The 10,444-nt window shown below is 48.1% G+C and overlaps 1 protein-coding gene across 2 annotated transcripts; it reads right to left on the reverse strand.

Annotated features, from left to right (window-relative positions):
- Positions 1-6,498: 6,498 nt before the first annotated feature.
- LOC308386192 (uncharacterized protein) lies at positions 6,499-9,665 on the reverse strand. 2 transcript variants are annotated; one of them, XM_080865554.1, is made up of 3 exons: positions 9,549-9,665; positions 7,732-8,011; positions 6,499-7,399 (listed from the first exon to the last, which is right to left on the reverse strand). In XM_080865554.1, the coding sequence occupies exons 2-3, from the start codon at positions 8,000-8,002 to the stop codon at positions 7,092-7,094; spliced, it is 579 nt and encodes a 192-aa protein (XP_080721680.1). In that variant the 5' UTR covers positions 8,003-8,011; positions 9,549-9,665; the 3' UTR covers positions 6,499-7,091. The 2 variants fall into 2 exon arrangements, with proteins under 2 accessions (XP_080721680.1, XP_080721679.1); XM_080865553.1 differs by having other exon boundaries at positions 7,732-8,014.
- Positions 9,666-10,444: the final 779 nt, after the last annotated feature.

Consider the following 10,444-nt stretch of genomic DNA (forward strand, 5'->3'; position numbering starts at 1 on the left):
AAGAATACCAGAGGCGCAAAACACCAGCTACTGGTAGACAGAACAATCAGCCGAGACTGCAAGACCAGACTGACCAACCTGTGCACTGCCTGGATTGATTACAAGAAGGCCTATGACTCAATGCCCCACAGCTGGATACTGGGATGCCTAGAATTGTACAAGATCAATGGGACCCTAAGAGCCTTCATCAGGAACTCAATGGGGATGTGGCGTACAACACTAGAGGCCAACTCCAAGCCCATAGCACAAGTCACCATCAAGTGCGGGATCTACCAAGGAGATGCTCTGTCCCCACTGCTGTTCTGCATAGGCCTGAACCCCCTCAGTGAGATCATTAACAAGACTGGCTACGGATACCGACTACGGAACGGAGCAGTTGTCAGCCACCTCCTGTACATGGATGACATCAAGCTGTATGCCAAGACTGAACGAGACATCGATTCACTGATCCACACTACCAGGCTATACAGCAATGACATTGGAATGTCGTTCGGACTGGAGAAGTGTAGTCGGATGGTAACAAAGAGAGGGAAGGTAGTCAGACCTGAGGGGATTGAACTACCAGAAGGCAACATTGCAGACATAGAGGACAGTTACAAGTACCTGGGGATCCCGCAGGCAAATGGGAACCATGAAGAGGCCGCTAGAAAGGCTGCAACCACCAAGTACCTGCAGAGGGTCAGCTGAATGGTAAGAACAAGATCCGGGCCATCAACACGTACGCCCTGCCCGTGATCAGGTACCCTGCTGGGGTAATAGGCTGGCCAAAGGAGGAGATAGAAGCCACTGACATAAAGACAAGAAAGCTCCTTACCATGCATGGAGGGTTTCACCCCAAGTCCAGCACCCTGAGGCTGTACGCTAAGCGGAAGGAAGGGGGCCGGGGACTGGTGAGTGTCAGCACCACAGTCCAGGATGAGACAACGAACATCCAAGAATACATTGGGAAGATGGCCCCAACTGACCGAGTGCTCAGTGAATACCTCAGGCAGCAGAAACCCAAGAAAGAGGAGGGAGACGAGGAACCATCATGGAAGGACAGGCCCCTGCACGGTATGTACCACCGGCAGATAGAGGAGGTGGCTGATATCCAGAAATCCTACCAGTGGCTGGACAAAGCTGGACTGAAAGACAGCACAGAGGCACTAATCATGGCAGCACAAGAACAAGCTCTGAGCACAAGATCCATAGAGGGTGGGGTCTATCACACCAGGCAAGACCCCAGGCTGTGTAAAGATGCCCCAGAGACAATCCAGCACATAACAGCAGGGTGCAAGATGCTAGCAGGCAAGGCATACATGGAACGCCATAACCAAGTGGCCGGCATAGTGTACAGGAACATCTGTGCCGAGTATAACCTGGAAGTCCCGAGGTCAAAATGGGAGATGCCCCCAAGGGTGGTGGAGAATGACCGAGCTAAGATCCTGTGGGACTTCCAGATACAGACGGTGGCTAACCAACCGGACATAGTGGTGGTAGACAAACAGAAGAAGACGGCCGTAGTGATCGATGTAGCGGTTCCGAATGACAGCAATATCAGGAAGAAGGAACACGAGAAGCTGGAGAAATACCAAGGGCTCAGAGAAGAGCTCGAGAGGATGTGGAGGGTGAAGGTAACGGTGGTCCCCGTGGTAATCGGAGCACTAGGTGCGGTGACTCCCAAGCTAGGCGAGTGGCTCCAGCAGATCCCGGGAACAACATCGGAGATCTCTGTCCAGAAGAGCGCAGTCCTGGGAACAGCTAAGATACTGCGCAGGACCCTCAAGCTCCCAGGCCTCTGGTAGAGGACCCGAGCTTGAAGGATAAACCGCCCGCAGGGGCGTGCTGGGTGTTTTTTTTATATATATATATATATACATATATATATATATATATATATATATATATATATATATATATATATATATATATATATATATATATATACATATATATATATATATATATATATATATATACATATATATATATATATATATATATATATATGTATATATATATATATATATGTATATATATATATATATATATATATATATATATACGTATATATATATATATATATACTTGGTTGACATCTCCTGATTTTCCCATGTCACAGAAACAGCCTCTGTGTTTTGCCTTATATGCATCCACAGCTGTGCCACCAGTTTACTCACATGGACTCTACGAACCAATCAGAAGCTTCTTCAGCTCAGAATGGAATCGTCTGGAGTTTTCATATTAATTAACAATAAACTTAGTGTATATGTACTCCTACATTTGATGAAAGTGATAAAAATAGAAGCTCTGTCTCTCTTTATTCTGACATTTAACTAATTCAAAAGATATTTCAATATTTATCTAAAACAAAACAAGTTTACTCTAAATGATGTTGTACAGTAAAAAAATGTTCTTGTGTTTTCCATAAAGTGTAAATATCTGGTTTCAACTGTGAATATACGGCTGTGTATTGAAATTCCTCTTGTTTTGCATAGAAATATACTGAACAACATACAAAGCTTAATATGTAAAACACTACCAGAGTTTTTTCTTTGAAAGAAGCTCCTTGCAGGAGGGGGAGATACAGGAGAGGTGGAGGAAGATCTCAGCCTGGGTGTTTATTGTCTTATGTAGTCTGGAAGATGAGTGGATGGTGGGGTGGGTGCAGTTTTCTCTGTGGTGGGGTTGGGTGGACTGTCCCGGGCTCTGTGGGGCCGGGCGGCGCTGCTGCACTGGGCCCGGTCTGGATGGGCCTGGGCCCCCTTTCCCTGGCGGGTCGCGGAGTATGGGGGTGCCTACTGGGGTCAGCGGGGGAGCTGGCCCCAGGGAGGGGTCACTTGCCCCTCCCTTCCTTCCCTCCCCATCTCCAGCTGCCTCCCTCTTCCCGCTCCACCACAACCACCCACACATGCAGGGCCTTGGAGTAGGGGTATGTCACCAGGGTGCAGAGGAGGCTACCCCCCCCCCCCCCCCCCCCTGTCCCCTTCTGGCTGCCTCTGCCTCAATGTTATCCCACAACTTAGACATTCACATTACTCACACTCTCATTACACATACATATAGGATCTTGGGGGTGGGCACGATACACGGAGTCCAAATTACCATCAGGGTGTACACCCCACCCCTGGCGTCGTTGCCCACCTCTCAATTTTAAATACACGTAGACATTGAGGGCTAGCAGGAGGGACTATGCGCTTACCTGCTGCTCTCTGGCAGGTAGCTCCAAGCCCTCCTGGGTTTTAAATGCACCTTAGAACACACATGCATCAACACTACAATGAGCGGGTGGAGGGAGGTTCGGAGTCTTCTCTCACCCCCGTTCTCTGCGGCCTGCTGGAGCGGGGGGGCTGGGAGGGGGAGTTGGCCGTCCGACTGCGGTCTGGAGTGTGGGGCCTTCCTGCTGCTGCGGAGTCGGGGCGGTCTGCCTCCCCCCACCGCAGGGAAAAGGGAAACACCACCTGGGTCTGGGTGCAGTTCCCCCCTCCAGGGGCGGGGGCACCTAGACCCGGTTTGTAGAGTACGCTTGGGGAGTGTGATCGTGTGTACAACGTCTCTTTATGTCTGTCTCCACGTTGGTTGAGTGTGGAGTAAGTGCATATGAGAGCATGAGGGTGGGAATGGATGTTTGTGTCTGTGTGTGCCTGTATGTCTGTGTCTATATGTCAGGTTGGGTGTCAGGCGCCACCTCTCTGGGGACATCTCAGGCCCTCCAAGGTATGGAGGCCTATCTCCCCCTACCACCACTTCCCCTGCCAGTGGCGGACTCCCTCAGGTGTCGGTGCGTTGGTGGTTCTTTGTGTCCGGGGATGGGCGTCCAGGTACACACCGGCTCACTCCTTGGCGGCCGCTTATCGGGGCCTGGAGCCTGGGGCTCGCTCGGGCCACTTCGGTGGGGTGGGGTGCCCCCGGCCTCTCGGCCTGGGGCTCGGTCACTCAGGCACAGCTGGCTGCCGGCGGAGCTCACGGGCGCGTCACTGCAACTCCCCCTGGCTTCTGCTCCGCGGCTGCTGAGTGAGCCCTCATCTGGGACTCTCCTCAGCTCTTTCTGGGACAGTGGCGCGGCTGCCCCTCTGTTGGTCTTCCTTGGTCTCTTGTGTTCTGGGGGCCTCTGGATGTCTGGAGTTTTGATCTCCTCCATACCTGCTTCATGCCCTGGAGGACGGGGCTGTGGCCCCCCCACACCCTCTAGCAGATCATTACGTGAAGGAACCTTTTAAAAACAAGCGCGTCCATGCTCACAGGTGTACACACGGGTGATCACACCCACAAACTACACCCTTTTTGGCTCCTACCTCAAAGCACACTGTGTTCTGTTGATCTTATGTGCTGCACAATAATGTTTAATATTTAGTATTTACTGTCATATTCCCATATATCATTGTGATGTTGTTTATTCTATTACTCTTGTTCTCTTCTGCTTGCTTTCTTTTTTCTTTCTCAGCAGGTGATCCAGGTGATTGATATATGCATTTTTTTTCCTCTGCCCGTTCTGTTGGTTTTTGTCTTTTGCCCTTCTCCCCCGTCCCTCTTCTCAGCTGTTTCTCTTTCCCTCTTTCTTTCTCCCCTTCTTTCCCCCAGTCAAGTCTGTCCCGTATTCAGTAAGTGAAAATAAAATAAACAATAAAAGGTGAATCAAATGGACCATTACGGCAAGGCTGGGATGGTCAGTTTGGTAAAGTAAATCCGTTGGGCATCTTTCTTTGCCTTTAGACAACAATTCTGATGCAAAAGAGCCAAACGGGACAGGCAGAAAAAAAAAAAAAAAAAGAAAAAAAAAAAGAAAGAAGCTCCTTATGTCCATTCTTGTATATCAGTGCATTACTGATTGATTTAGCCGTGGAGGGAAACAACTGAAAATATGAAATAAACACACATGTGAGCTAAGACTCTAAAGAAACAGCATTGTTGTTGTTCGGCTTTTCATTTCACCATTTGTTGATTCACTGGAAGAGCGAGTAACATAATATGGGTCAAGTGATCAGTTTGATATCAATCTTTCGTGATGCACCGTCATATTTACATTATTTGTACAGTACGAATGATTTGCTTTGGTACCTGGTCAAACTTCAGCTCTCCTCTGGCTCCATTTCTCCAACAGCGCACTCACAGGCAGCAGCCCAGTAAGCCACCCCCACGCTCCGCCCCTGCCTGGGTCACCTGTCCATGTACAAGAAGTCACATGACTGCATTACTGGAAACGTGCATGATCCAGGTCAGTCTTTACCTGAAGGCGTGCTGGCGATTTGTTTGCTTTATCTCACTCAGGTTATTACTTTCGTACTACCAGCTCACCTGCACTGACAGGTGTAGGACTGTCTTTGAAAATAGGATATGACCTCACAGGAAGAGCTAACGTTCACCAGTTTTAGAGCGCTCCAGAGTCCAGTGTGTGATAAACCCGGTGGACCCTCCACCACAGAATGAAGCAGACCCCGCCCCACTCTGACAGCAGAAGAAGACCGTGAACACTCACCTGCTCGTCCACTTCCTTTTTCTTCTGTAACGTGCAGTTGTTCTTCCTCTCCCCTGAAACAGGAAGTCAAACGGCTACGTAACAGGAAGTGTGTAGCACACGTTCCCTGTGTCTAGCACACACTTCTCACTAACAAGTACACAAAGTTCCTGCGTGCTTGTTAGTTCATGCTTGAAAGCTCTGTCAGGAGTGCGGCGCTCGGAGGATGGGAGGACGCAGCGCGCGGTGTAGTTGATGACATCACAGCTCGACTCCAGTGTCTTATGTTGCCTTTAAATATTAATCACTGTGATTAATATTTAAAGTGAAAGTTGTCCATGTTTCATGTAATTGAAACATTAAACTGATTATTGAAAAGTGTTTTTAAGCACATAGATGATCTGAAAAGGTTCACGTCACATGGGAGGGATCAGCAAAGAGCTGTAGTCCACTCTGTAGCTCATCAGTGTTAAACAATCAGCACAACTATAACGTTCTAATTTAGGGGGTTTGGTGGTTTTGACTCCTGTGGAAGTGCCCCAGGACTACGTCTGCTCCTGGTAGGACATTTTGAACTGAATCTTTTGTCTTTATTCTCTGACGTAGAAGATAATAATGATAATAATAATGATGGATTGCATTTATATAGCGCTTTTCGGGACCCCTCAAAGCACTTTACAATTCCACTATTCATTCACTCTCACATTCACACACTGGTGGAGGCAGCTACAGGTGTAGCCACAGCTGCCCTGGGACAGACTGACAGAGGCGAGGCTGCCATATCATCGGCCCCTCTGGCCAACACCAGTAGGCGGCAGGTGAAGTGTCTTGCCCAAGGACACAACGACCGAGACTGTCCGAGCGGAGGCTCGAATCGGCAACCTTCCGATTACAAGACGAACATCCAACTCTTGAGCCACGATCGCCCCGTACAGATGAAGATGGACAGATTAGAGCTTCCTGCCTGTAACAAATCCATTTGTGGAAACCCACAATGATCCACACTAATGATTGTCAGTTACTGAATATGTTCAAGGTTACTTTACAGACTGAAGCAGACACAGTGACAGGAAACTCATCTTTTATTTTCACGTTGATCAGAGTTACAGAAAGAAACATGAAACTCTGACCCTCTGCTCTCTGACACGTTTGACTTCAACAACATGAAAACAGCCAAAATCCTCATTAATCTGTTGGACTTTTATTCTAATCAGCTCTAAAATGTTTCCATAAAATCTAATAAACTTCTCGTTAACATCAGTGTCCGATGAAAATTCTACAAATAAAGTCATTTTCCTGATTGTTTTGTTCTCAGACTGGAAGTCAGAGATCTTGGTTTCCATCCATCCTGAAGGTTTTCACAGAGCCGACTGTTCAGGTTTGACTCAAAGCCTTGTTTCTGGGACACTTTAGTCCTGAAACCTGCTGAAACTCTGACATGTTCTGCTGTTTGAACATCTTTGTTTGTATAAAGACGCATAGAAAATCGTCTCTGTGAAAATCTTTGATGTGAAAACCAAACCAAATAGATGAGCCTCGCGCTCGTGTTTCTGTAAGTGGATTGGAGGATTAAACATTGAACTGTATCAGCTGCTTCTGGGTGTTACAGATGATTCCTAATTTGCTCTCCTGTGAGTGCTGAACATCTGGCAGTGCGTCACATCAGCTGCAGCTCCCGTGAAAGGCACGGATCCACCTCGCAGAGAGCGGCGATCAGAGCCGAGCTGCCCTGGGATCCTTTTCTGCGCACCACGTCGATCACCTGTCGGGCTTTATCCGCCCTGCTCCTCACTCCGCCTAAATCCATTTCATCATCGATGATGACGCGGCGCTCCAGGAGTTTATCCAGCAGCTTCCTCAGGACGGGTTCGGACACTCTGTCGATAAACTGAGAGCGAACGGCCGCCAACTTCTCCTCTGCCGAGGAGTCGGCGGCGGTCTTTGGCAGATCGGGACCTGGAAGACCTGTGAGAGAGAGGAGGACGGATTAATGCCGAGGTCAGAGTGAGGCCGAAGACCTCCGACCACGGGAGCCTCGGCGTGAAGCCGAAGACCTCCGACCACGGGAGCCTCAGAGTTCCTGAGAACATCCAATCCAGCAGCTCCGACTCGGGCGGCTCCTTCCATCAGCTGTTTGCTCTGAATGCACCTTAAAAGGGAGAGAGACACTCTGCACACACTTCCTGTTTGCACGTCCTGTCACAGCGTGACGCTGCTCTGACCCTGATGATGTCACCTGAATGTCAAACGCTCAAACAGGTTAAAGGAAGTGCACGCCTGCCCACAGCCTCACTGACCTGCAGGTTGACCCATGACCTTTCGCAGCTTCTTCACCAGGTCGTTCCTGTTGATCTTCTTAAAGATGCTCTCCATCACCTGCACGGCTCCGTCCATGTCATACTTCTGCACCATCAGATCCACGGCGTCGCACCGCTCCGCCGTCGACAGCCGGTTCACTTTGATGGGCTCGATGTCTCTAAACCGCTCGTTCTTCAGGTTCCACTTGAAGGTCTTGAATTCCTCATCTGTTATGTCTTCCAGGATGTTGACGAGGTCCGGCTCCGTCATCTCGGCTTCCTGCTAGCATCAGAAAACACTGTGATCAGACTCTGATGCATCATGGGTAATGAGCGCACGCGGGTGTAAAGCGATGACGCAGATCCAGCTTTACACTGTGAGAGCGCCGACGTGAAACACAGTCAGTGTTAGCAAACATCTCCAGTAATAAATCAGTGCACCACAAACACATGGACGACTATGACAGAGGCACAGAAAGAGGCGGGGTTTAGTTCAGGAAGGAGGCGTGACCTGGAAGTATCTGCCCTCATCAGCGCTGTCTGAATTCTCCACATGTTATGGACTAAAGGCACTTCAGTGCTTCCTTTACTTCCTTTAGCAGAGGACACACTGGAGCATCCTTTGTGAAAGGGGAGGAGCAAAAGGCCTCCCCAAACGAACACAAATATTCAAGCATGACCTCTATGAACTCCGCAATAAAAACTACTTCCTGTTGCTGCACGAACAACATGGGTTCATACAGAGTCTGTATGATGTGTATGTGATGGTAACGTGTTCTGTGTGGTCAGTTTGCATTAATGTTCTTTAAACTGGTCAGGATCATCACCCAGTTCGGCTGTGGGTCAGCTGGGATACAGGATGGATGGAAGGAACTTTAAATCCCGTCCACGGCCGTCAGTCCCAAACTCACAGAGATCTTCAAAAAGCAGACGCCAGCAAGGCGGAGCCTAAAGGTGCCTCAACTCGCACACGACTTATCTTTCACAGGCTGTTCTCGTTTACTCGGCCTGCACAAAACAAACAAAACGCAGAAGCAGTGGACACCCCCGACACCAATCAGGAGTCGGGAATGTCAGCATGCCCCGCCCTCAGCTGTTTCCTGCCACTGCAGCTCAAACTGGTTTGAACCTGATCTCAGATTAAAGATGGTGCGATCACACACAGCTGGCTGATGATGAAGTGTGAAAGAAGGAGCAAACCCTGCAGATGTTCTCAGCAGGTTTACAAAGATGGCCTCCAGCTGCTTTTAATCGACACCAGCGATGTCGATTAACAGCCTGTATCCACAGGCTGTGAGGCTCCTGAACTCTCTGCCCCCCTCTCACGGACAATAACCATATCCAACTTCTTAATAGCAATGAACTGGTCTGCATTGGTGCATCATATCTTTATTCTCTTCCCCCTCCTGCCCCCCCCTCTTTCTTAAATAGATAGCTATCATATCTGATATCATATCTCACAGTACAATAATATTGAATGGGTTGCATTGTTGTATTTTGTCATGTTTCTCAGGTCTTTGTCTGAATTTCTACGAACATTATTGCTAAGGATTGTCTTATTGCATTGGAGTCACACTGGGTTAAATATGTACACTTGGGTTTTAAGGGGTATTTATTATTTTCTTCTTTTTTTTGGGTTGTATGGAAGCCCCAAACGCAATTTCATTGTTCTTGACAATGACAATAAATAAATAAATACTAAATACTAGAGAGCAGACGTCAGGCTCGCAGGAAGGAAACCTTCTGTGGCGCTCGCCCTCAAAGGCCAAGCCAGAGCCTGACGAGGAGCTTCAGGTAGAAACGGCAGACACACTCACCTTTCAGCTCGAAACGATGACAGAGAAAGGAGCGCTTCCACTCGCTGGTGCCTGTCAGACGGGCTTCAGGGCTGCTGCTCTCTCAATGTGAGGAGCTGTGATGTGTTCACACTGAGTGATTAGAGCGCGTTTGGACATTTTATCATTTCCTGATGATTTCCTGTGTGAACGTTACCGTTTTTCAGCACAATCTATAATTTATTTGAATAACATCCTCAGGCCTAATATTGCTCATGTGACACATCGCGGACATTCTCTCAGTTCTGTACATATTATTTGTATTGCACTTCGGTTTTTTGCAAACGGCAGCTTTCTGTATAATATTGGTGACGCTGAGCACGTTTCCAAGGCTACCGTCTGTCGGGCAGTCAGGAATGTTACAGTTGCACTGAAACGTCTCCTGTACTCGTTTGTGGTGTTCCCCGGTCACAGACCCACAAGATTCATCAAAGAGGGATTCCACAAAATTGCAGGTATCAGGATGAACAGAACTTAATTCATGATGTGGTGATATTTGAACTACTACTTAAATTTTACATTTATTCTCACGGTTCCCAGGCGTGATTGGCTGTATAGATGGCACTCACATTCCAATCATTGCTCCTTCAGTAAATGAAGGAGACTATGTGAACAGGAAGTCTTTCCACAGCATTAATGTACAGGTACATAGTTCCCTGTAGCATTTCAAACTAACAAATTATTTCATTATAGTAATGGATGCTAATTGTGTTCTCTGCACTGTGAAGATCATATGTGATGCTGCCAACATTATCACAAATGTGGAAGCCAACTGCTCAGCCTCTGTGAGTGGTGGTGGTGGAGGACCCCCACCTGTTTTTCGGGCCTCCGCTTTTTTTCTGTTGGCTATAACGGGTCACATTTGAGCATACAGAGTA

Source organism: Rhamphochromis sp. 'chilingali', assembly GCF_963969265.1.
Source record: "Rhamphochromis sp. 'chilingali' genome assembly, chromosome: 18".
Lineage (NCBI taxonomy): Eukaryota > Metazoa > Chordata > Actinopteri > Cichliformes > Cichlidae > Rhamphochromis > Rhamphochromis sp. 'chilingali'.

Bases quoted from the DNA above. Each gene is read 5' to 3' on its own strand.
- LOC308386192 (XM_080865554.1), bottom strand. From the start codon at position 8,002: ATGACGGAGCCGGACCTCGTCAACATCCTGGAAGACATAACAGATGAG. The intron at 7,400-7,731 runs GTCAGTGAGGCT...TCTCTCTCACAG, and splicing joins GGTCATGGGTCAACCTGCAG to GTCTTCCAGGTCCCGATCTG.